Consider the following 25,628-nt stretch of genomic DNA (forward strand, 5'->3'; position numbering starts at 1 on the left):
CTCACACACACACACACACACACACATGCACACACACACACAATCCTATGCCTTTACCAGTATTAAGAGGCTGGCACACACCATATTAGGATGTAAATGTTCACATTCAAGAGAAGGTGGCCACCTTGACTGTTTATATATCCAAAAGTGGGCAGTTACAGTGGTCAAGTGATCAGAGCTTGATGGATGGTTGGTGAACTTCCCGTTTAATTTGATCTTCCTTTTGCAGATGGAGTTCTGGGCAGGCTATATCGGTAAGACGAACAAAGTACAAGTTCTCATGTTTGCTGAGAATTTACAGCACACGGTCTTCTCTAAACCTGTGATCTGGTCTGTCGTGTGTAGATGGTGACCAGTGTAAGCCACCCCCCTGTCAGAATGGAGGTGTGTGTAAAGATGGGATCAACAGTTATCTTTGCTTGTGCCAACCAAACTTCAGTGGCAAGAACTGTGAGATCGGTGAGTGTGGATCTGAATAACTCGGCTGAAACAACGTTTGAGCTAAGGCCATAAAGTTTTGTCAAAGAAAGCTAATTCTGTTTTCCTGACTTTTTCCAGAAGTGAACAAGCAGTGTTTGGTGAACAATGGCGAATGTTCTCATTTCTGTGTAATGAAGGCTAATCAAGCTGTGTGCAGGTGCGCAACTGGTTACATACTTGGGCCAAACAAGAAGAGCTGTGAGCCAATAGGTAAAACCACACGGAGCATTTAGTGCAGTGGTCAGAGCGTTTTGTTTTGTTTTTTTCTGCACGAGTGCTTTCTAAAAAGGTAACCACAGTCTATGTGAAACATCTGCACCCATAGAAGAAATTCAATTCACATTAAATTTAAAATTTAACTTGCTAAGTACATTTTCCATTAACATCTGATTATTTTTCATTCTGACTTCAACTACAATACAGTTTCTACGGTTTTACATATGAAGACATAATAAAAAAACAACAACTTATCTTTATCAGGTTTTAATAATAGCTAAATACAGTTAGAAAAAAAAGACTGAACAACTATGGCTTGTTTAGAAGCCTCTAAAGAGCATGGCAGTAAAGCATGGCATTGGCTATGATTTGGGCTTGTTTTGAAGCAGATCATCTGAGTCCCTTCTAGTCACTGGGTCAACCTTGAACTCCTCTGTATACCAAAGTGTTTAAAGCCAAGTGTGAGGCCATGTGCCCTGAAGAATGATCCTGAGCAGAGCAGCAAATCTACAACAGAATGGCTGAAAAAGAAAAGAATCAAGGCATCGCAATGGCCCGGTCAAAGTCCAGAACTCAACCTGATTAAAATGCTGTGGTGTGACAGTAAGAGAGCTGGGCATAAACAAATGCCTGCAAACCTTAATGAAATGAAGCAACATTGTAAAGAAGAGTGGGCAAAAATTGCTTCACAGCCACATGAGATACTGATAAAGCCACAAATAAAAACCATTAATTTAAGATATTGCTGCTAATGGTGGTCTGGAAGCTACTGAATTACGGAAGTTTATAGTTTATTTTATATTGCGTCTGCATTTCGGCTTAGTTTATGTTACATAAATAATGACTTGGAATAATATTTCATTTGTTGTTGTTTATCCATGGTTGTATTTACCTCATTTAAAAACCAAGTACAGATTAGTTAGCTTTTTACGATGTCCTGATGTGTGAAACCTTAGAAAGGATAAACCGTATAGTTTCCTTTTTACCATGAATACATGTAAATTTTGTATTCCACAGAGAGGCAACAATCATAAAGGAAATAAACTTTCATGTAAATATTCATGATGATTGTTCATAATGCAATTGTTCCTCCTCATACTTCTCCTAACACGTCTCCAGTGGAAGTGGTGGGGTGCAAAATTTATAGTTCTCATTTTTACGCTCGTTCATGCTTCAGCAGCCGGACTAAGTAAATCATATGAACGGGAAAAAATTGTTCTTTTCTTTTATCACAAAAAACTTTCAGGGAACTTAACAGTAATCACATTCATCTATGATACACTGCTTAAACATAATATAACCGGACTTTGCTAAAGATGAAGTGTTCAAAGGGAACAGAAAGGAAAGAGGTATTTTTCTTTTCTTTTTTTTTTTCTTTCTATTTTTGGGTCAGCAATATGCACATGTGAGAAAAAATCTGAAGAACTACAGTTCCAACCTCATAAAAAATGACAATGTAAAATTTAAACAAATCTAGGAGGCGAAAATGTAATATTTCCCCTATTATTTCACTTTTATTTCTCCAGAGCCATTCAGCTGTGGTCGTGTGAATCTGTCCTCCAGCTCTCTCACCAGGTCCATTCTCGAACCAAGATCGTCAAACTTCTCCTACAACAATACCCGAAACGATTACTTCTATGATGAAGATATATCAGAGTATGATTATCTGAACCATCCCATGACCGACTCAAACCCGAGCAATGACTCTCTGGACTCTGAGGCTGTGATTGGCAGTCGACATGTGAGAAGTGTCACTGATACACCAAAAACAAAGACAGAGATGTCGTCCTGGGGGTATGCCACACTCCCCAACGTCACAACTCAAGAGAAAACTGACCAAAGAATTGTGGGAGGAGATACGGCCATTCCTGGAGAGATACCTTGGCAGGTACTGTGATATTGGCTGGAGAGGGAAGAGCTGGGGATGCAGTGAAGGCCAATATGTGAAGAACTGGAACAAAAATCCCAGCAGGGCAAGAACATTTGCATGAGTTTTAGATGTAGCTGTAAGATGTAAGTTGTAATCCTCAAATAGTCAGCAACTTTTAAATCTGTGCAGTAGTTTAAATAGAAAGACTTTTGAACAGACTTTGACATTTAAACTTGCATTTGAGTGGCAGGTTTAATGAAGATGCATTAGAAGTGTAAGTCTAGACCCGTGTTTGAAGCCTGTGCCATGCAGAGAGAACGTGCTGCTTTTGAGTGTTTTTTGTTGTCAGATGCTCAAAAAATGTGCAAGAAACGGTAGGTTCTTTAAAACAGAATACTGCATCACTGCTCTTCTGTTGCAAGTTTTCTTTGTCTTTCTTTCTGTGTTTGAAGGTGGCCCTGATGTTCCGCCCAGACAACGCGCAGAGAGCGCGGCCCTTCTGTGGAGGATCCCTGCTCACTGACTTATGGGTCATCACTGCTGCCCATTGTCTGTGGAACAGCGATGGCACAGAACATAAATTCTTCATCAGAGTTGGTAGGAAGAACAAAAGCTACTTGCATTCTTTAACATTAAATCTTTCACTTGAACTTCTAAAGTACAAATAATACTGTTTTGTCCTAAAGTATTAGGGATCAGACTATTCCTTTTTCATTTCAGCTTCATGGCTTTTTAACAAATTATTTTTCAATTATGTTTCTTTAATGTTTTTTTACAAGTTGTCTAGTACTTTAGACTTTGCTTCCTTGTGCAGAAATTTCCATTGTCTTAGAAAATCTTTATCTTAATCTATGCTTCCAGGTGAACATGATGTGAACCAAGATGAGGGTCCAGAGCGAGACCATGAGGTGGTCGAAAGGCATCCCCACCACATGTATAATTTCAAGACCTCACCATATAACCATGACATTGCGCTCCTAAAGCTTGGCAGTCCAGTGGACTTGTCCAACAAGCGGCGTCCCATTTGCCTGGGCCCCAAAGACTTCATACAGAACATTGTGAGAGAATCCACGGTCTCCCTTGTGAGTGGATGGGGCCGGATAAGGTTTCAAGGCCCCGAGGCCACCAAGCTCCAGAAGCTGGAAGTCCCCTATGTGGACCGCACCAAATGTAAACAGAGCAGCCGAGACCATATCACCCGATTTATGTTCTGTGCAGGCTTTGAAAGTGAACAGAAGGACTCGTGCCAGGGGGACAGCGGTGGGCCGCATGCCACCAATTACAAAGGAACTTGGTTCCTGACAGGCATCATCAGCTGGGGAGAGGAGTGTGCCAAAGACGGGAAGTATGGCGTCTATACCCGGGTCTCACACTACTACAAATGGATCAGTAACGTAACACAGATCAACATAGACAATTAACAGGATTCATGACTCAGCTGTAAAAATAAACAAGTAGCATGTGTTGAGTTTAGCCCCCGAGGAAGTGAATGAAGTGAGAAATCCCCGTGTTCTTTTTTTGTACCTCAATAAAACATATCAACTTATCTGAGTGTTTGAGTATCATATGATGTTCTCATTTTTGATAACAAATATGATTTAAGCAAATTTGCATCAACAGGAAGCTCTATATGAATACCCCGTTTTATCAATGAAATGAAGTGGTAGTGAATTTTGCTTGGCCATTATCCTGCTCTAAGACGCACCATAAAACTAACAAGAGGATTATAGACGTATCGTTCAAGCAAAGGCTATACAAAAGGGACAAATCACATCGGTCAAGCTGAAACAAGTCCAGTGTTTATATTTTCAGAAAATAATTCTATACATAATTAGTATTATTTAAAAAAATACAGTGCAAATAAGCAAAAGCAGCAAACACCAAGTTAAAGCACTGCCACGAAAAACGCTAAAGCCTAACTGAACTAATCCATTAATAGCTTCTGATGTTACAGTGCAGCCAGCGGTGGGTTGATTTCAAATCAATTTAAAGTGATGAAATGTTATTTAGTATTGCGTATCAGTGAACATGCTTCATTTGGATGGTCGAGCGCTCACTGTCAAACGATTCAATGCTCCCACTGTGGGTGCTGAATACTGTGAAAATTAATCTTTACTAAGTGTACAAGCTAATGTTGGATTTACTGCTACTACAAGGATTTGATTCAAATATTCTTGCAATAAATTAATTTCTTCACTTGATAGCAGAGTGTCTGTCTGTCCAAAGCAGTGCCACCATTCAGACTAAAACGGTGTTTAACGTCTACAGTTTCTATTTTTAATGTTTATATGGTCACAGTCTGCTGCAGATGTCTAAATAAGCTGCCAGCAACTCAGATAATTACACTACATCAGTCAGAGATGAGCTCTCAGCTCATTTCCAGTTGAGTGGCAGTGTTTTTGTGAGCACTCTGCACACTTCACATGCTTTTCTGGGCAGTTTTAAAACAAGGCAGTTCAAAATGCATTTCCATATTCTCAATGAAACCCCTCAAATTTCCTATTCACAAATATGCTCAGGTGACAACTCCACATTATTCTTTTTACAGGCAGTACCCAACACTGAGGATCGTTTCTCGTTGCAGGTGGAAATAAAGCTACAGTCATATGTAGGGTGTAAGATACCCATGCACAGCAGCAAGCAATCAATATGGTAAAGCTTGACAGTGATAAGTGTTTTAGCTCTAAAAGACTAGATGATGGAAAAGCTACTGAATCAAATGAATAAAAAAAAGCATAGCAGAGAATATAACTTTCATTAAAAACTATATTATCAGCATAAATAACAGCAACCTAGTCCTAGTGTAGTTTTCAGGAGACTCTTCATAAAAGAGTGAATCACACTGCAACTGAAACTTTCACCAATGCTTTTTTTCAATAAAATACAGGAAATATTTAAACTTGTCATATCAGGAGAGGATCTGTTCGTATCAGTGTTCCTGGACTCCGAAGCACACAGAAGCAAGGATGTAGGATTTAGACCTAATTTAATCTGGTTGTTCAAAGTGCACTGACAGAGGTTTCTTGTTCTTTTAATTACCGAAATTGTGATCAGAGATTACAGGAGGACTTTGAGGTCAAGGCCTTTCGTGTCCTGATATGACCCAGGGCGAAATTTTGTGTATTGCATTTGGTCTTCCACTGTTTGAGGTGGCACCACAAGATGATTCACTTTGTCATATACTGTGTCAATAATAACGATTACAAATGTTCTAGTTTTCTAAATTTTTGGCAGATTGTTTATAAAAACTTCAAACTCCTAAACTAACTTTCAACAATGTTTTTATGCCTCTGCCTTTCCTGCTATGACACGTCACTAAAGGGACCGATTATTCTCATTTCCAGCTCCATATGTTTTATTCTTGGAATCTACTTAAGCAGCTTGGTATGATTCAAAGTTCAGAATAATCATTTATCTCATACTAATTACACTAATAGTGCAGTTTCCTGTCCCATCCCTTTAAGCTAGCTCGTTTCTCATTTGCACATCATAAACATCATATCCATTCTCACTGATGTCATTAAGAGCCGAGAGTAGAAGGATCTGTATGAAACCAAGCATTTGGAGCTATTTGAAGCCTTATCTTTTAGCTTACAGGGATTACTCTGGCCATGCTTAATATGAGTAGCACTGCTGTAACAGGTAATTATTTAAGGAGAGAGAAATGTAAAGCATAATCGGTCCCTTTTAATTAAGCTAACTGTAAACAAGGGTATGCAGTAATTTTTTCCCACACTATGAGCACTGAGTGTCAAATTGTCTAGAGCTAGTATGAAAGCTGAAACCTGGAAAACTAAAATGCCATATTTTCATTTTTTTCTTATTTTGTTTTCATTTTTTATCACATAAACAAAACTGACAGACATTCAGTATTCACTTTGGCTGCTAAGAGGCGGCGACGACGTAACCAGGGCATTTCTGCATGACAGTTAGCTTAGCTGTTTGGCACAAGAACAGTAATGATATGTTGGTAGGCATGATGTTTCATAAGAAAATAGAAATTATACAGCTTGACGTCTAGAACAAAAGTCCACTCTGAACATATAAATAAAAGCCCCTGTTTAAAGTCTTCAGTCCAAAATAATCTGATGTACTGCTGCCGGAGAAGGCAGAGCAAAGGATGGCTTGTATGTGCTTTCCACTGTTAAAGTCTTCTGAGGTTCTTTCTGGAGGTCAGAGGTCTGGAGGTCTTCAGAGGTGAAACTCTCACAGCAGTTTGAGGAGTAAAGTCTGTGGCTGATGTTGTGCTTCATTCTGATTGACAAGCAGATTTAGATGCCCATTTTTTCAGGAAGTTGATGGAATATATAAGTCTGTGTGTGTCTGTACACATGGAGGGATATTCAGGCAAAGTGTGAGGAACAAACAGGCACACTTCTTCATTCATCCTCTGTCCTGATTGGCTCTCAGCACGTCTCTCCCAGAATCCTATGCAAGTCCTCGGGTAGGACGCGGCCTTCTTCGCCACGACTTATATTCTTCACTATCCTGCAATTATACACAACACCAATGCGCAAAATCTTTTTAAACATTTCAACATTTAAAAATGGTTGAATTCAAGATTTCTGAAGAATGTCGCCTGTCTTACCACATTCCTGATGAATCCTCATGCAGCAGCTGGATGACATCACCACAGTTAAAGATGATGTCATCAGAGCTGGCCATGGTGCTCTCTACCATCACTCTGTACCTGCCCGCCACCTGGAACAGAGTAAAAACAATTAAAACTGAGGGAACAGTGTATTCAACCCTTTGCCACATGAATGAATAGACAAGACAAATACATATTTACTCATTTAGGAACTTGTAAACCACCACAGGCCGCAAAGAGCATCATCGCACAAAGTATCAGTGTACAATAGATGATACGTCAGTCACAGTGTCCTTCATAGTCATATTGGATGGGGGAAAAATATCAAGAAGGCAGGTCTTGTCTAATATCAGTCTCCAGTAGGAGGTAATGAAAAGGGGAAGAAGAGGAAGACGAGGAAGGAACTGCCAGAAAAGAAAGTTGGAGAAACTTTTTAAAAAACAAAGACATAAGACTTATAGCTCTTATCCTAATGATATTTTGAATTCTGGTGTAAGAAAATGTCAGGCTGGATGCCACCACTCATTTGAGGGAGGTCTACTAGGTTCAAGTAGGACCTTCCACCTGCTGTAGCTGCACAGCTTAATGTTATTAGTTTTCCCTTAAATAGGCAGTAGGCTTCATGCAAACACAAAGAAACAAACAAAAAATAAGAGCTAGAATTTTAAAAGCTTTAGTAAGTCCCTCCTGACAGGCAAGCATATTTAAACTGCTTTTAGTAGTCCATGTTCTCTGCATAACCACATCTCAGTTTCTGTGTGAACTCTGTGCATATCTCATGTGACAGTAACAAAATCTCACCAGTGGGGCAGGCTGATCCTCATCCTCCTCCTCTGAGTCTGATAAAGTGGAGAGGTCTGTAGCACCCCAGTCCTCCAGGCCCTCACAGATTGCCACTGAGTGAGCATTCACAGGCCAACCTACAGATGAAAGACAGCTAAAAGAAGTCAAGTGAAACTGCAGAATTTTTCTGTTTCTTTGTTTTGTAAATGAGAAAATTTAACCGTTAAGTGTTAGTAATGAAATACTCATGGTAAAAAAGAAAGGTCAGTAAGGTCATTTCCAAACAAACTGAAGTCCATCATTCTACACTAATAAAGGTTATCCACAAGTGGAAAACATTCAAGACAGATGCTAATCTTCCCAGGGGTGGACATCCTAGAAAATGTTCACTAAAGTCAGACCATGCAATGCTGAGAGAAGCTGCAGAATACCCATGTTAAATGTTAAAGTTTATGACAGTGCAATTAGAAAAAGGGGAAAACCTCTTATCTCTAAAAAGATGGTAGGGCACGGTAAAAAATCAAATACAGCATATCAGCACAAACACCTCAAATTGCAGTTTCAGGGTTAAGGTTACAATTAGGTTATGGTTAGGTTTAGGGTTAAATATTAATTTCTTATGGTTCAGGTAAGTGGCTAGGGAAAGCTCATGTCGATTTGATGTCCTCACTAAGGTGTAAAAACAAGTGTGTGTGTGTTTGTATTCCATTTGTCCAACTCACTGCGTCGAGGTGAATGAACCACAGGATCCGAATGGGCGGGGCTAGTGTGTAGTGACTCCTCCCCTCTGGGAATGTGGGAGTGGCTTGTTGTAGAGGAGCTGTGAGGAACAGGGAGACACGCTGAGCAGCCTCCCACCGGCACGCTGCCCCACGACACACACATCTCTGATGCACTAAACCACATCACAATGGGAACAAGACCAACGAGCACAACAAACAAAACAAACAACAACAACGACATCCACGGTGTCACAAAACGAGCTGTTACCTCAAACACAGTCTGCAAATTAACGCAACATACCACTCAGGTTACAGTCACATATATTTCAGCGCCTGATTTCAAAAGATGTTCGAGGTTATCACATTAGTATCATAGATCGCTGCAATATATGGAAATATTATTTCTACAATATTCTACACAAACACGCATAACAGGCCCTGATTAAAGGGCATTTGCAAATAATTTCCACGTGTGCTTCAACCTGCTTTATGTAGTAGACGGGTGAAGCTTGTCCCATTTAATACAATAACTAGAAAGAACATTAACGCAGTACAATAATAATTGTCGGAATGTTTTAAGCCTTCCCATCTGCTAAATAAAGCAAACACTGCAATTGCTTACAAATACTGTGCGGCCTACACAATTGTTAGATCCACATATCATTCAAAGAGTGGCAATCCTTACAGTATTTCATCATCCATACTGTATATTAGTAAGAATCCAAAAGTGCTTCACGACAATGTCTGATCGGGGCTTTACCATGCTCAAATTAAATTAAAAGAAATTAATTTTAAAAGAAATCGCTGGTATCATTTAATGTATGTCAACAACTCCCATGATAAGACCAACACTAACAATGGGTCATGGTCCTCTTTGAGTTTTGTGTTAAAACATTTTAGTCTGAGTTTCTGTTTGGGTTTTTTTTTATCATTCTAGTGCTTAAAGTTTGTTGTACTTTTTAAAACTCTTTAATCCTCATTCCTGTGGTACGATGACTTTTAGTTTTTTGAATTTACAGAATATTCTGCGTACGACTTTTCACCCTCAGTCTGGATCCAGGTAAGGAAATCCTGGTCCCCTCCTCAGTTCAGAGATGATTTTTCCCTTTTCAGATAAATGTCCTGCTCGACTGCCGGATCAAACCAGCGTTCCTCCCTGTCCAGGATGTGTACATTCTCATCACTAAAACAGGGGCCACCGGTCTGTAGGTGTAAATAGAGTTTTTTCCAGAGGATGTAGCTCTGTATTAATCAGTTTTCCCCGATGTATAACTGAGAGCGATCCTCCTGGCAGTTAACAGTGTACACTATATTACTCTGTTTTTACCGGGGGATAGGATCCTTGGTGTGAACCAATTTTGGGTGTAAAGTCTTCTGTGCTTGAAAGCCACAGAGACGTGTTTTGGAAAAAATGCATCAACTGAGACCAAAGAAATCACTCTGATGTGTTATGAAGTGCTTCTCTGACTGAAAACGCAGCAGTGCTCACTTTTCTCATTCATGTTGTTCAGTCAAACTCTTCCTCTTTCTGTGTTTAGCATTTGTCTTTTGGGTACTTCCCGATGCTGAGCTTGCTTCATAAGGACCCGGTTTGCTTTATGGTTCTTCCTGTTTTTCTCTGGTACCTTTTATTTCTCTTTTCAACTTGTGAATTTTGAAATCAGCCATTAAAGCTTGTGTGTAAATTAGTTTTGCATCCTACATTTTGGCTCCCAAATCTACCATCTCATCTGTCTCTGTCAATACCTTCTAACACCCTTTAAAATCTCCTGGTTCCCTATTAAAGATTTCTATAAATGCTCACAAATATGGATTTTAATTTTACATCAATGTTTAATAATTCTTTATAGCTGGGCACTTTATTTATTTATTTATCTTTTGCATTATAAATAATGCAACTGTTGTAACCTAGTGCCAGTGATTACAGTAAAGAAAGAGCACTGCAACAGTATGTGTCATTGATATGTTTAAAAAGGTTTCATGAACAGTGGAGGTCCAAGCAAAACCCGGCTGAGACTACAAATAACAACATTAGTTTTGATTTCTTTGTGGAAGCTGCTGACAAAGAGAAAATATACCAGTGTTTATAAATTTCCCATAAACTGAATCTCCATGATCTTGCATATTGTGACACACACAAGGCTCAGCCATTACTTGACCTTACAACATGCTAGCATGCCACCTGCAAACATAAAACTGTCATCTCCAGAACAACTCCACAAACACACACCCGCAAACTCCAACACACTGCAAAGCTCCATCACTGACAATACTTTGAATAGCTTGCAATCATCAAAGCAACAAGTGCAAGATATTAAAAAGAAAAACGCTCTAAAAGTAGTCTAACTTACAGTTACCTCTTCTAGCTCATCCTATCACTTTAATGGTCACCATGGGATCAAGAATGTATCTGACAGAGTCACTTAAAAGAATGTGTTTAAAAGAACGTAATACACAGCCTCCCTGTTACAGTCAATAGGACTTTAAAGCATCTAATCAGGGACTGTTGCAGTGAGGTGAATATGCATGAATATGAAGAGGAATCAAAGCCCGGCAGCACAGAAAGAAACTGTAGCAGGCCTAAATTAAGTGACTGGCACTGTCCATGGTGCTGAAAACCAGCAGCTTTAAATATCAGAGCTGAAGACAATGTTGTGCCATCTGCAGGATTTGGCAGTTCAAATCTCAAGGGTAATGACAAAGATGCTGATACATTCACATACGGAGCCACTGCGCACATAAAGCACTTGTAAAGCACTTTGAATCACCTTGTTGTTGAATTGTGCTATACAAATAAACTTGCCTTGCCTTGCCTTGCCTTGCCTTGCCTTGCACATGCACACTGACTCAGTAACATCAATAAACTGTAAAAAGATCATTATGAGAATTGTGATTGTGGCGATGGCGGATATCCTGACTTGTAGGCCGGTGTTATGTGATCGGGAAGTCATTCCAGAAATTGGATTTAAGGGTCAAAACACAATCTTTGTCTTCCCAGAATTTATCAGGCTTTAAAAGAATAGAATCGAGTCATCAGACTTGGGCTGACCTGTTCTCACCACACATGAAACATCATAACAAGCTTCTCTGATGCTATATGGGGATGAGGGAATTTTGAAATTCTATCCACTGAGTTACTCATACAACCCACATTCAAAAAAAGTTGGGACACCGTGTAAAATGTACACGATGATTTTCAAATCTTTGTCCCCTGAGCACACAGAGCTTTCTCCAGATTTTGAATCATTTGATGATATAATGTCCTGTAGATGATGAGATATTCAGTCTTCACAATTTTAAGTTGAGGAACATTATTCTGAAATTTGTTTCACAATTTGCAGACAGAGTTTTGTGCAGATTGGTAAACCTCTGCTCATATTTACACGTGAGAAACTCTACCTCTCTAAAGTGCTGTTTTTATACCCAATACTGTTACTGACCTGTTAACCTGATTATTTGTAACATTCCTCCAGCTTTATAGAGACGAGTTGCAATCATGAATGTTAAAATGAGCTAATATTTTTCATGGACCAGTAAAATGCCTCAGCTTGTACCTTTGATATGTTTGCATTTCATGATTCTTATGTAAATGTTTTTGCACATCCCTACATCATGTGATGTCATGCAGAGAGAATCACCTGTCAGAGAGAGGGTTGTCTGAAAGCAGAAGAGAAGCTTCATCTAAGAAGATGAGATGACATAGAGGAATGAGTTAGATGTAGAAGGAATAAAAATCCATAAACAACAGAGTAAAGGAAATTACACTGCTAGGAAGGAGCTTAAGGTTTCAACAAAAACCACAAAGCACTAAAAAAAACATGACTGAACACGAGTCATATAAATGAAATCAGGCTTTTAAAAAAGGGAAAAAGAACAGGTCACAAAGCAACATCAACATTAATTGAAACCTTGTAGTTTTTGCTGGTTGTTGAGAATTTTTCGAATCTCCATCAGCCAGGCAACTTTGACCTCCACCGTGGGAGCCTAATAGAGACACAGAGTGAAAATAACACACTACTAAGAAACTGAAAAGTCTTTTCAGTTACACTTAAAAAAGAAAAAAGAGCATCACATACCTGAACTATGTACACCACTTCTCTGCTGCTATACCAGATTTCAAATTTTTTCACATCTCCTTTCACATTTTCCGTGATTCCCACTGCACTCATCTACAGACAGAGAGAAAAACCGTAAATTGGAAACATAAAGTGTTTGAGTCGCCTGATAATGTGAGAGAGTTTTTAGTGTTATTACTCTGAGGCACGATTTGAAGCTGTAGAAGGGCGTCCTGTCGTGGTTGTCCTCGTCTCTGCGCTTGCAGAAGAGCAGGGCGTGCTCGTAGAGGAAGAGGTGCCTCTGCATGGGTTTGAATCTGGCCAGCTCTTTCATTCGCACCGCTGCCCTTTTATGGCTGATCCACACGCTACAGCTGCCTTGCATCACGACACGACCCAGATGGCTGAGATCACCCTGTGTCAAGGAGACAGACAGATGGATACGCTCAAGACTCATCTATTCTCATCACAACCAGTAAGAAAGATTTTGTGCTTTGCTCTAATAAGATTAAGTGTGATGAAAGGTCATAAATCTGCGAACCAGTAATGTGATTGTGTGTCTGCTGTTTTATTTGTTGTTTTGACTGGCTGGTACCTGATATCCGGTGATGGCTATTTGATGCATGGAGTCATTGACAGACTTCAACAGCTCCAGCATGGAGTCCAGAGCCTCCTGGAGTTCACAGCGGTATCGCTCCTCTGTGCAGTGCTTTAAAAGCTCCTGAACAAGGACAGGCACACAGCATGACATGTCAGTGGATCTTACTTTATCTAATCTGGTCTGCCTTGATGTCTGTCCACTTAAATGGCTTTATGCACATGTAAATCATTGTCAGCCTGTCTGTGACTCTGCAAATTGAATAAAGGGATCCAACCTGTTGCTGTCGATTAGTCTCTGCGCCTTTTAAAATTGTGCGTGTCCACAAAAGTAATTTTTATTTGTCTGCATCTCTGTTTCTGTTGAAATAACCTTCTTATCTGTTTGTCTCTCTGTGTCAGCGTCACTTTGTCCATGCGTCAATTCAGACAAAAGCAATTACTGTATGGACGGCTCGTCCACATGAGATATTACTGCTATTGAAAAAGCACAGCAAAAAAAATAATTACCGCTAATAGAAAGAAAAAAAACAGAGGTGAGGACAAGAACCGCAGACTCACAGAGCTCAGTCTTCTATCAATACTCCCTCTTGCAGCTCAAAGTTCAACGCACAGACATTTTCAATTATGAAACATGTTTGTTTTCCTGACCTACTTTGCTGTAGCCAATAACATTAGAAGCACTTTTTTTTCTGGTGATGAGTTGATACACTTTGCGCTGTATGAGGGTGCAGTTAAATTTTATGGCCTAGATGATGAATGTCTGAGAAGATTTTGGTACATAACTTACCAAGTAATACACAATAAAATAGTGGATGAAAGCAAATATTAACATTTTCACCACCAGAGTATTTATTTGAGCTTCTGAGTGACTCATGAATCAGTAATCATTCAAGATCTCCCTGAATATTTTTGTTCTATGAATACAGATGCACACTGTAAATCATGAGAAATTTAGGATTTTTTAACACAGTTGCATGTTGTAAAAACATTAATTGCCGTAATATTTTGTGACTGGCAGGGGTCGTGCTAAGTTGATGGTAAAAAACCCCAGAAAATAGTGAAAATAGTAAAAGTTCATGTATTGCGTGTATTGTTCATTTGTAATACAATATCTGATTTTAAGCTTTAGTAGCTATGTTAGTAGCATACTGATCTTCATTAGGTATATGAAAGTTTTTTGTTATCAGCAGTTGTAATTAGAGCTAACCTATACAGAGACCGATAGCCATATCGATATTTGATGAACATCGGTATTATATAAATCTGCTATTATGATATTTCCCCAGACACACGACACACAAAATGCGAACAGATTTCTCTGATATTTGTCATATGTATTGATTTACTCGTAACACGGTATAAGTGTGTTCCGGTGTCTCTTTTTTATAAATGTCAATAGCAATAAATCAGCAAATAGCTAATATCGAAAATATCGGATAAGTCAGTCGGGCTATTAATGAAATTATAAGTCAAAATTTACATTTCTTTATTATACATTGAACACAGACTGAGAATTATTCAATTCAGTGAGTGACCTGCATTACTAATAAATTTTTATAGCTCAAATGTAGAAAACCTTGAGCAGCAGCTGGTACTTGGTGAGGCGTTGGACTGGTTTCAAGAGGTAAGTGTCCAGACCTAACTTGTGATCAAGCTTCTTCTGGCACTCCTGCAGAAAGAAAGAACAGGACACAGAGACAGAGAGATCAAAATTAGTGCTGTCAGCGTTAATCTCGTTAAAATGACGTTAACTCCATAACCGCACTAACGCGGATCACCCCGTGCGAGGGGCTGCACAGTGCTAACGCGTTAACGAGCTAACCGCGCTGACGCCATGCAGCCCTCGCATGGGGCTAGCCGCGTTAAGGTCATTTTAATGAGATTAACGCTACAGCACAAAATCCATTGTGAACAAATACTATGCCATAACTACAAAAAGTGAAAGTGAGTGCATCGTGTGTGCAACTACCTGAAAGAACAGTGAATCAGCACACTGTCTCCAGAGCAACTCAGAGCGAGGCTTGTTTTGGCAGTAACGCTCATACACCTGGAACTTTTCCTTCTGCTCACACACAAATGTACATTTAAACATATTATGTTATATCACATGTAAAGTCCTCGTGTTTTTCATCACATCTTCCCTCACCCTTTTCAGAAAGCAAGCCCCCACGCTCTCTGGTGTCTCCAGGCAACTCTGCAGATCTTGGAGGAAGATCCTGTAAGGAGAAACCAAGAGGAACATAAAAGGAAATTGGATCAGCATGAAAAGACAGAAAGGGACAGGAACAGCTTGTGAGCTCTGTGTGTTTGTGTGTGCGGCTTGCCTGCTGTGGAACTGGTAAATCTCTGGCATGTTGCCGAACAGAACGTCCTTCTGGCTGCGCAAAGCTACAGGAAGAAGATAAGCCACAGTGGGGTCCTCCATTTCTGCCCTGTAACCCTGATAATTGCAAAGGCGAGAGGTAGTCAAGGGAGAGGAGAGATGGTAAGGCAAGCCAAAGAAAAGGAGAAAGTTTTAATCAAAAAACTAAAGAAATACAAAATGACAAAACACGTCTGGAAACCCTGTCATCTGATGACCACTCCGTGGATACTCTGGCCAAGACTTGTTCTTCTGTGCCCTGGTTAATGTTGACGTTGATGAAGACAAACTAGAAAAGCTAACAAACAACTAAATCATAACCAGGTAATAGCCAGTGGTTTCAAGATTGCCCAGGATTTCAAGATATTCCGTCCTCATGCTGTCAGTGTTACCCAGACTAAAAATTAAATCTAGAAAGCCCCTGTACCTAAAATACTGCCCATTACTATTCTGTATACAGATATGTATATCTATAAAAATTATGAAATATCCAACAAACCAAATAATAGCATCAAATGATCTAAACTAACTCACCAGAAGGACGGAGAGCAGTTCATCCACATAGATCCTCTCTGTAGCTATCAGTTCCTTCATAATATGGCTAAAAAGAGTGAACGTAAACATAAACAGACAAAAAAAACCAATGTAAAACTACTGTGTAAGCTCTGACACTCGCACAGGAAGAAGCTGAAAGGCTCCTAAATGGATCACACACATACACCTAAAACAACTAGCAACATTAGAGTCACAATTAACATTTAAGACTGTGTACCGTGTGACCTGCTCTGGGTTGTCCTCTGCCTCGGAATCAGTTTCAGGGTTGGGTCCATATAGACAGCTGCGGTTGCCTTGGTAATCATGCATCACCTCGATCTGACGAAACACATACATATCACGTCAGCTTAAACTTTCTGTGGAAAAGTGAGTAAAAATACACTTTTTAAACACATGTGATAAACACAGGGTCTGTAGATCTGTTGCCAAAGTTGCCCTTTTTCAGACATACTCCTGCTACTGGAAATATTATTCTGGTGCATGCTGGGAGATTAAAAATTTTTTAATGTCGCATGCCCGTTGGGTAATGTCTACTAAGTTCAAGTATGTTGTTCATGTATAAAAATATATTTAAAAAGCAAATGAAAGCAAACACACCAAAGTTTTCTCCTGCAGTGAAAGAGAAAACACACACACACACACACACGTATATATGTACATATATATAGACACACACCTTGGGTTGGCTGTTGTTCCTCCTTGCAGCCCTCTTGCCGGGAAGCAGATCAAAGGAGAACTTGGAGTTTAAAACATTAAAGTCTACACCTGTGGAGGATATCGCACATATAAGAAAGAACAAAAAGGAAATGCTGGCAAAAGAGCAACAACTCAAGACCTTTAGAGCGCAGTCAAGAACAAAGCTTGGTTAAACTGTTGAATGCAAGAGGGACATGGAGGTAGGATAGGGAGATAACTGTGCCCAAGAACATCCTACTCAACAACAGACATGAACCTCTTCAATGCTCAAAATATCTCCTGTGCTTTATCATACTTTCTACTGCAAAACAGGAAGAAACCCCATTAGGATTTAATTGTTGAGTATGTGTTAAGAAGAGTGCAATGGAAGATGTTCTACCATGTTTGGGGGAGAAAAGGGGTGACTTGCAACGCTGGAAAGTCTGGTCCGGTTCTGGCCGAGGAGCCACCAGTTGTATGGGTCGGACCTGCACGTCCGCCAGCTTCCTCAGACACTGCTCCCTGTTTCTGATCATGCACTGCATTGAGTTCAGCTTCTCTGTCACCATGGAAATCTGGGACTGGACAGACACAGAGCTACTGTAGTAAACAACAGTGGTGTCAAATATATGTGTGTTTGTGTCAGCAGTTTCAGGTTACCTGTAGCTGCGGGGTGAGTATGGCTTGAAATTCAAAGCTGAGAGTATCCTGGCTGTTTTTCATGGCTGATGGCGCCCTCTCCTGGTGGCAGCTGAGGTACTGCAATGCTTCCTGAGCTCCTTCTCTGGTTTGGAACTTGTCCACCATCTGGCTGGCCAGTAGATACGCGCCCTCGTCGCACCAGCGAAGGGCCTGCTCACAAAAGACTGCTAAATACAAGACCGATTCCATGGCAACAGTTTGTGCTACAAGAAAGGTGAATGCTAACAGAGCAAATATTTGCTTCAGTCAACAACTGACTTGCAGATGAGAGACTTTTCTTTGTCAAATGTTTCTCTAGGACAGAAGAGCCCAGAGATTTATAGATTTATAGACAACTATAAATAGAGGCATATTTGTGATTTGGGGCTGTATAAATAAAAATGACCTGATTTTCATTAATGGCAAGAGGAAGATTCACAAATAGATCATTCAGTCAAAAATGCACAATCATCAGTGTATTAATTTTGCTGTTTTCATTTAAGTTTGTATGCACACATCTTTGCATTTCTGCACATGCGAGAGTGGCCTGTGAACATTTTTACCTTCTCAAGGCAGCCCAGCAGGTCTCGTGTTCGAGTGAGCGAGGCCCTCTTGGTGCGTATGGCCATGGTGATGACATCACAGTAATGTCGCAGCTCATTGCAGCGCTGGATGATGAGCGCCAGGGCGTAGTGGTGGTTTGCAGCCAACTGGTGACCATGTAGAATCAACACCTGGGCACGAGCCATCTCCTCCTGATTCAAGCAGAGACAGAGGTTTGAGGTTTTAATGACGAAAAGGCCAGACAAGAACGAACCTGAACAACATGCAAACTCCATCAGTACAAATTATAAGAAAAGCCTGCCAAAAGCCATAAGGGTGTTATGTTGGCTTTGTTATGTTTTGGTGAGTTTTGTTGTGCACCTAGTTTCTCCTTCCTCTTGTGTTCTCCTGTCTTTGTCAGACTTGGTGTTAGGCTTCATGTCTTAATGTTAATTATTTAGTTTTTAGCTTATTCCTGTTTAACTCTACAGGTTATTTCCATCATACAATCGTCTCCCCAACCCTCATAGTTTCTAATTGCTGTGGACTTTCCACCTGTGTCTCATCATTCTCACCTATATATAGTTATGCTTTTCCCTCTTGTCCTTCTCGAACCATCTATTGCACTCCTGTCTTTCTAAATCTCATTTTTTTTCATGGTGGACTTTGTCTAGTTTTGAACAGAAATATAAAAGGATTGCATTTTGTTGATTTGTTTGTCTCTGGGTCCTGCATACGGGTCCTCTCTACACCACGCTATGTGCGAAAGAGTAATTAAAGTCCCACTTTGACCCGCTCTGTGTGTGGAGGTCTCTCGCTACTAGTTTTCTGCTAGCAGAATGCCTTTGCAAGTGACTGGAGAGATATGACGTCACATTTGCTGGAGTTCATAGCTGTTTTTGGCCAGAACACAAATTGCACTTTACCAACACAATATTGAGAGTTCTCATGATGGTTTGAAGTGCATATAGCTGAAGTTTAGAAGAATCTGTGGGATGCTAGGTTGTGCACCAAAGCGAATTGGTTTTGATAGCCAGTGGCCAGAATAGACTTCATGGGTAACCCAGTTACAGATATCACTGAAATGACTTGGCCTGCTGCTCTCCCTGCCTCAGGCTTCCTATGTGTCCACATGGAAGGGAAGGTAGATTTGTCTGGTATTGTGTGTTTGCTTGTGTGGGTGATTGCTGCTGCTCTCGCTGCCTGCAGGCATTCAATATACAGTGGGGCAAAAAAGTATTTAGTCAGCCACCGATTGTGCAAGTTCCCCCACTTAAAATGATGACAGAGGTCAGTAATTTGCACCAGAGGTACACTTCAACTGTGAGAGACAGAATGTGAAAAAAAAATCCATGAATTCACATGGTAGGATTTGTAAAGAATTTATTCGTAAATCAGGGTGGAAAATAAGTATTTGGTCACCTCAAACAAGGAAAATCCCTGGCTCTCACAGACCTGTAATGTCTTCTGTAAGAAGCTTTTCTGTCCCCCACTCGTTACCTGTATGAATGGCACCTGTTTGACCTCATCATCTGTATAAAAGACACCTGTCCACAGCCTCAACCAGTCAGACTCCAAACTCCGCCATGGCCAAGACCAAAGAGCTTTCGAAGGACACCAGGAAAAGAATTGTAGACCTGCACCAGACTGGGAAGAGTGAATCTACAATAGGCAAGCAGCTTGGTGTGAAAAAATCAACTGTGGGAGCAATCATCAGAAAATGGAAGACATACAAGACCACTGATAATCTCCCTCGATCTGGGGCTCCACGCAAGATCTCATCCCGTGGGGTCAAAATGATCATGAGAACAGTGAGCAAAGATCCCAGAACCACACGGGGGGACCTGGTGAATGACCTGCAGAGAGCTGGGACCAAAGTAACAAAGGTCACCATCAGTAACACACTACAACGGCAGGGAATCAAATCCCGCAGTGCCAGACGTGTTCCGCTGCTGAAGCCAGTGCATGTCCAGGCCCGTCTGAAGTTTGCCAGAGAGCACATGGATGATACAGCAGAGGATTGGGAGAATGTCATGTGGTCAGATGAAACCAAAGTAGAACTTTTTGGTATAAACTCAACTCGTCGTGTTTGGAGGAAGAAGAATACTGAGTTGCATCCCAAGAACACCATACCTACTGTGAAGCATGGGGTGGAAACATCATGCTATGGGGCTGTTTTTCTGCCAAGGGGACAGGACGACTGATCCGTGTTAAGGACGGAATGAATGGGGCCAAGTATCGTGAGATTTTGAGCCAAAACCTCCTTCCATCAGTGAGAACTTTGAAGATGAAACGAGGCTGGGTCTTCCAACATGACAATGATCCAAAACACACCGCCCGGGCAACAAAGGAGTGGCTCCGTAAGAAGCATTTGAAAGTCCTGGAGTGGCCTAGCCAGTCTCCAGACCTCAACCCCATAGAAAATCTGTGGCGGGAGTTGAAAGTCCGTGTTGCTCGGCGACAGCCCCAAAACATCACTGCTCTTGAGAAGATCTGCATGGAGGAATGGGCCAAAATACCAGCTACTGTGTGTGCAAACCTGGTAAAGACCTATAGTAAACGTTTGACCTCTGTTATTGCCAACAAAGGTTATGTTACAAAGTATTGAGTTGTATTTTTGTTATTGACCAAATACTTATTTTCCACCCTGATTTACGAATAAATTCTTTACAAATCCTACCATGTGAATTCATGGATTTTTTTTTTTCACATTCTGTCTCTCACAGTTGAAGTGTACCTCTGGTGCAAATTACTGACCTCTGTCATCATTTTAAGTGGGGGAACTTGCACAATCGGTGGCTGACTAAATACTTTTTTGCCCCACTGTATGATCATTGAAGGGCAGGAGGAATGCTCTCTTTGCCTTTGGGCTTTCCACACATTCTCCTTCAGCAGATTACTGCTGAAGGAGAATAAATCCTATTTTGGATAAACAGATATACATTTTGGCCCACTTGCTTAATTTCTTCAAGTCACATGTGAGATGTTAATTGTGTGTGTGCATGTGTGTCACCTGAGCACGTTTGTCCAGTGTATCCAGGTCTTTAAGTAACTGTTCTGTCTGAACCACTGTGTTCCCCAAAGAGGCAATCTCCTTCTCCTGGGCAGAGAGCTGATCCAGGACCTCCTCCATCTACACACACGATACCAAATACAAAACAGTGTGACTCTGATCATGAACTACTACGACTCGTGAAAAGACATCGGCACCACTTATCACACCTGCTGAAAACTACTTTCATAGTGTAGCAGCTGGATGTACTGCTGCAGCTTCAGGTGGTGTTTCTCAAAGAAGCCATCAAATGCCTCCTCCATGTCTCCGAGCTGTGCCAGGAGCCTAAAACACACACGCTGCATGACACAACTGTCCACTAAAAGAACAATTTAATAACATTAAAAAAGGGTATTAAACTGAGTTTGTCTTTCATACTCAAGCCGAGCTTCACGTATCCTCTGATGGTTTACCTCTTAACAGTGTCCATGTCTGCTTGTATTTCCCTCTCCTCCTCTGCATCTCTTTTAGAAGCTTTGACAGTTTCCAGGTTTGACAGCAGGAGGCGTCCTTCTTTCAGCACATTCCTGATATCATCCTAGATCAGTACAAAATTGATGCAAAAAAAAGAGAGAGAGAATGATTAAGTACAGAAAGTGATAGATACAGTGTGGGTAAGCAGAGAGAGGCAGGAAATGATTGGGAGTAAAACACCACCTTCATCTGTCGGTATCGGTGTGTGTGGGAGTGCAGCAAGAATTCGATGGCGTTAGCCTCATCAGGAAGTTCGGTGTCTGACAGCTCTGATCCGAAGCTCTGGAGCAGCTGAGCAATCTCTTTAACTGTCACTGCAAACGTCTCGATGGACTGCAGGATTACACATTTTCACCCAAACCAAAAAAAAGAAGAAAAACACACAAATAAATTATTTGTATTTCAGTTTTTTGATGGTTCTCAAAATTAGGCATATAAATATGTGGAAAAACTAAGTACACCTAATGATTCATGAGCTTGTTGAACAACCTTTAGCAGCAATAGCTTGAAGTTTTTTATATGACTTTATCAACTCCCACATTTTGGTCCACTCTTTGATTGAGGTTTGCAGGAATTTGTTTTGCACAGCTCTCTTAAGGTTTCTCTGAGCATTGCAATGTCTGATCTTGGGGTGAATTTGCTAAGACTCATCTCCTGGGAAGAGTGTAGCATAGTGTTTACAACCACTTAAATGCTCCTTTTATAAGAGTTGGTTACACTTGCCAATTATCAATTAATCAAGTGCATTTGTTTAGTGGTTCGCGGATTGTACTTTTAACTCCAAAGGAAGCACTAAATGTGTACTTAGTTTGTAACATGACTGTATATGAAAACTTTCTGTTTCACATGAGTATATAATACAGAAGAATTAAACATAAAGTAAAAGATCAAAAATGAAGGCTTAGAATATTTAAAAAGACACATTTTTACATTCCCAGAATAAGTTATCATGGCCTGTTAAATTTAGCAGTATAGATAGTTGTCCTGGATACTAACAGAATTAGCATGACAGAAAACATGCCTAGATAAAGTGAATTATCTAGTATCTGAAGTGCGTACTGTTCGGAGGACGACCCAGTCGCTTTGGCAGAACTGCACTTTTGCAGTGAAGTCTGTTGTCAAGTGATTTTCATCAATGTAGCGCAGCAGGTCGCCAACAGAACGCAGCATCACCACCTAGAAAACACAAACACGAGGCAACCGGCTGTTACCTGGCCAGTGTTGCACTGCAGCTGGCATTTTAAAAGGTGACAAAATTAAATATACATGCACAGGAGTGCTCTAGTTTTTAACCCCTTCTCTCACCGGCATCTTTAACAGAAAGTCATCCTGACTGAAGCGAAAGCCCAGGTCGGTGCTCGATGATGGACTCGGGGCAGAGCTTAACAAACTGCTGGGGTTGAGCACCAGGATCAAATGTAGATTGCCTGGAAATGAGGTCTGAAAGAAGAAACGATATCATTCCCTCAATTTATCAGTCATTTAAAGAAATGATTGGTATGTTAAATGTTTGTGAAATAAAAATAAGCATTTAGCTTATTATTTAGCACAAGCGATATTTTTCCCATGTTGTTCATGCTCCCCTTGCTGTGGTTATGTGTCCTGCTAAGGGGGCTCACCCCACAGATTGACAACCCCAGAAAACTTGCTGCAACATGTCCAAATGCAATGTCTAATATGGGAAAAGGCCCTCTTCAAGTACAAGCACAGCAGTCAATTTCTGGTAGCTACTTGAGTTGGGCCAATGTAATTAATAGAATAGAATAGAATAGAATAGAATAGAATAGAATAGAATTCAACTTTATTGTCATTGCACATGCACAGGTACAGGGCAACGAAATGCAGTTTGCATCCGCCAGAAGTGCTTTAGCCATGATATAGATATATTACAATATATATTAGCAATAATATAGATATGTAAGTATATTACAGAAATGGGTCTATAATTAACTACTACTAGGTGGACTAATTGGTTTCTAATGAAGTCTAAAACAGTCTTATTCAGAAATGTGAACAAACTCTAATTCATGGGACAGAAAAAACAACAGCCTAACAATGTGGTAACTGGAGTTATAAAAATTTGTTCCTGCATTATCTGAGGACCGCAGTGTGAGAGGGTTGAAAAAAGTCAGACGAGTCATTCAGAGTCACTGACAGTTAGATGCTGTTTGTCATGGAGTCTAGCAAAGCTCAACACAGCCTCAGCATCCCTCTGTGTCAATCTGGGGAGTCTTTCAGCCTCTGCATCACTTCAGAACGTCTGACGGTCAGCTTCTCTGGCTCACTCTGCTCTATGGTCACTCTTCTCTCTTTTTCACATCACCTGTCCACATCTCTCCTCCCACACCACAGACTGTAAACAGTATCCACTTTACAAACTCAAAGAATGCCACACCTTCTGTTGCCACTGAAGTATTACTTTTTCCACATGCTACTAGGTTAGTCATCAAGCATGTTTACTCTTTCTTCATAAGCCTGCCAGTGTTTCCATTTATCCAGTTTCCCTCTCCTGTGTGCAGGCTCAGATGACATGAGGCTGAGGAGTTAATAAAAATGGAGAAGACTTCTATATATAATGTAAGTCTCTTTCAAATCTGAGAAACCTGGAGGGAAGCTTATCTGTGTCTCATGATACATTATTTTCACTTGCTCATCTACTGACATGTGCAGTGTAATCTAATACACAAGCAGAACCTCAAGGATGCCTCATTAGGTTTTTTGTTTGTTTTTTTAAAGCGCATTAAAAGCCATCAAGTCTATTATCAGCTATAGTTGTGGAGCTTTTTTTGGACACCAAATACACAGACTGATACTCTGCGCACACTACAAATGTCCCAGGTAAATAATCACCCAACTGCACACAGTCCCTCTTGATATTTACTAATACAGCAGCCATGATGGAGGTAACTTGATAGCTGCAGACTTGTAGGCACATCTGCACCAAACAACTGCACAGAGATTTGTGTGAGTACTTTAAATACACAGGTTTCAAAATGTGTTACATAAAGCTGCACAACTTGATCCCTCTGTGTGTGCAGACTGCAGAGCCAGAGCTGATACAGCCTCTTGTTGTTCTGCACCTGCAGCTACAGCCCAAACATTTGTCATTGGCCTGTCCTGGTCCCCGACACAGGCTCTTTAACACTGAACTGCCGTCCAACTGCGACCCCTTTTCTTAGGCGTGTTAAATATGTAATGCGGCGCGAACACATCCCAGCCTCTGCGTCGCAGCACCTAACAGTCTTAAGAAAAGCTCGTCTATATCTCCGCTGCAGCATCCTCATTCTCGCCACCCCGTTTAAAGCCTCCCACCTCCCGGCGGATCTTACCGCGGCCCGGCGCAGACGGGGGAACCCCCGTAGCGGGTTGGACTCGGCCATGGCCTTTTAGCGCTTCCTTGTTCTGCCCTGTGCTCACTGGTACCCGGAAAGTCCGCAGCGGGACGTGGTGTCGGGGACGAGCAGCCGCAGAGATGGCACGGTAACCTCCACTGCAGTGTCCGGATAGGCAGAGCGGCGCGCACCTCAGCAGATGCACTTCTGCTCTGGACCAGGATGGTGGGGTGTGCTTCACCTGACGTCAAAGCAAAAGGAAGTTGGCCGCTTTACACTTACACAAGTCTACATTATCGTCGTCATTCCTGTGACCAGACGAAATAAGAATTAAATCACTCGACTTACTGTTCGGAGACTGACAAACTCTGCACAATAATATTATATTTGTATTATAATTTATTAACTTTAAATCTCACATCGCTGACACTGATCGTAAGTCATAAGATACCGGAAGATTATCTATGAAACAGGTGTACAAAAAATAAATAAAAAATAAATAACATTGAAAGCTGTATGGAAATATGCCACTGGTCCCGCTAGACGGCGCTTGAAACTCAGGATGAGTCACCTGCGGATCACCTTTTGGCATCAGAAGCACGTGAACATGAGGAAGTTGAGGCATTAATGAAATCTA

At 40.8% G+C, this 25,628-nt stretch overlaps 2 protein-coding genes across 7 annotated transcripts in view; one reads left to right on the forward strand and one right to left on the reverse strand.

Moving 5' to 3' along the window:
* Positions 1-4,112, forward strand: part of f9b (coagulation factor IXb) — a 20,585-nt gene extending 16,473 nt beyond the window's left edge. For all 3 annotated transcript variants that reach the window (XM_085174690.1, XM_085174691.1, XM_085174689.1), the window contains 6 exons: positions 230-254; positions 346-459; positions 559-690; positions 2,223-2,584; positions 3,019-3,163; positions 3,428-4,112. In XM_085174690.1, coding sequence (XP_085030816.1) covers positions 230-254; positions 346-459; positions 559-690; positions 2,223-2,584; positions 3,019-3,163; positions 3,428-3,987 — 1,338 coding nt within the window. In that variant the 3' untranslated portion in view covers positions 3,988-4,112. The remainder of the gene's footprint in view (positions 1-229; positions 255-345; positions 460-558; positions 691-2,222; positions 2,585-3,018; positions 3,164-3,427) is intronic.
* A 231-nt stretch (positions 4,113-4,343) lies between these two features.
* On the reverse strand, positions 4,344-25,348 carry LOC146510150 (proto-oncogene DBL-like). Of its 4 annotated transcripts, none has more exons than XM_085174685.1 (26): positions 24,989-25,347; positions 22,965-23,099; positions 22,719-22,835; positions 21,843-21,992; positions 21,599-21,723; positions 21,356-21,470; positions 21,147-21,266; positions 18,154-18,345; positions 17,570-17,761; positions 17,310-17,490; positions 16,911-16,999; positions 16,452-16,552; positions 16,214-16,280; positions 15,642-15,757; positions 15,464-15,533; positions 15,287-15,379; positions 14,894-14,986; positions 13,313-13,438; positions 12,917-13,132; positions 12,739-12,831; positions 12,571-12,646; positions 12,301-12,343; positions 8,663-8,835; positions 7,959-8,077; positions 7,155-7,267; positions 4,344-7,054 (listed from the first exon to the last, which is right to left on the reverse strand). In XM_085174685.1, the coding sequence occupies exons 1-26, from the start codon at positions 25,037-25,039 to the stop codon at positions 6,973-6,975; spliced, it is 3,048 nt and encodes a 1,015-aa protein (XP_085030811.1). In that variant the 5' UTR covers positions 25,040-25,347; the 3' UTR covers positions 4,344-6,972. The 4 variants fall into 4 exon arrangements, 3 of the variants coding, with proteins under 3 accessions (XP_085030811.1, XP_085030812.1, XP_085030813.1); XM_085174686.1 differs by having other exon boundaries at positions 8,663-8,760; positions 24,989-25,346; XM_085174687.1 differs by lacking the exons at positions 4,344-7,054; positions 7,155-7,267 and having other exon boundaries at positions 8,065-8,760; positions 24,989-25,348.
* Between the last annotated feature and the right edge of the window lie 280 nt (positions 25,349-25,628).

This window comes from Neolamprologus multifasciatus, chromosome 10 (genome assembly GCF_963576455.1).
Source record: "Neolamprologus multifasciatus chromosome 10, fNeoMul1.2, whole genome shotgun sequence".
NCBI lineage: Eukaryota > Metazoa > Chordata > Actinopteri > Cichliformes > Cichlidae > Neolamprologus > Neolamprologus multifasciatus.

Excerpts from the sequence above, each read along its gene's own strand:
- LOC146510150 (XM_085174685.1), bottom strand. The coding sequence starts at position 25,039 with ATGGCCGAGTCCAACCCGCTACGGGGGTTCCCCCGTCTGCGCCGGGCC. Across the intron at positions 16,553-16,910 it reads GGAACAACAGCCAACCCAAG|ATCGAGGTGATGCATGATTA; the intron begins GTGTGTGTCTAT and ends GTGTTTCGTCAG. Across the intron at positions 8,836-12,300 it reads GACAACCCTCTCTCTGACAG|TGCATCAGAGATGTGTGTGT; the intron begins GTGATTCTCTCT and ends GATGTGGTTTAG.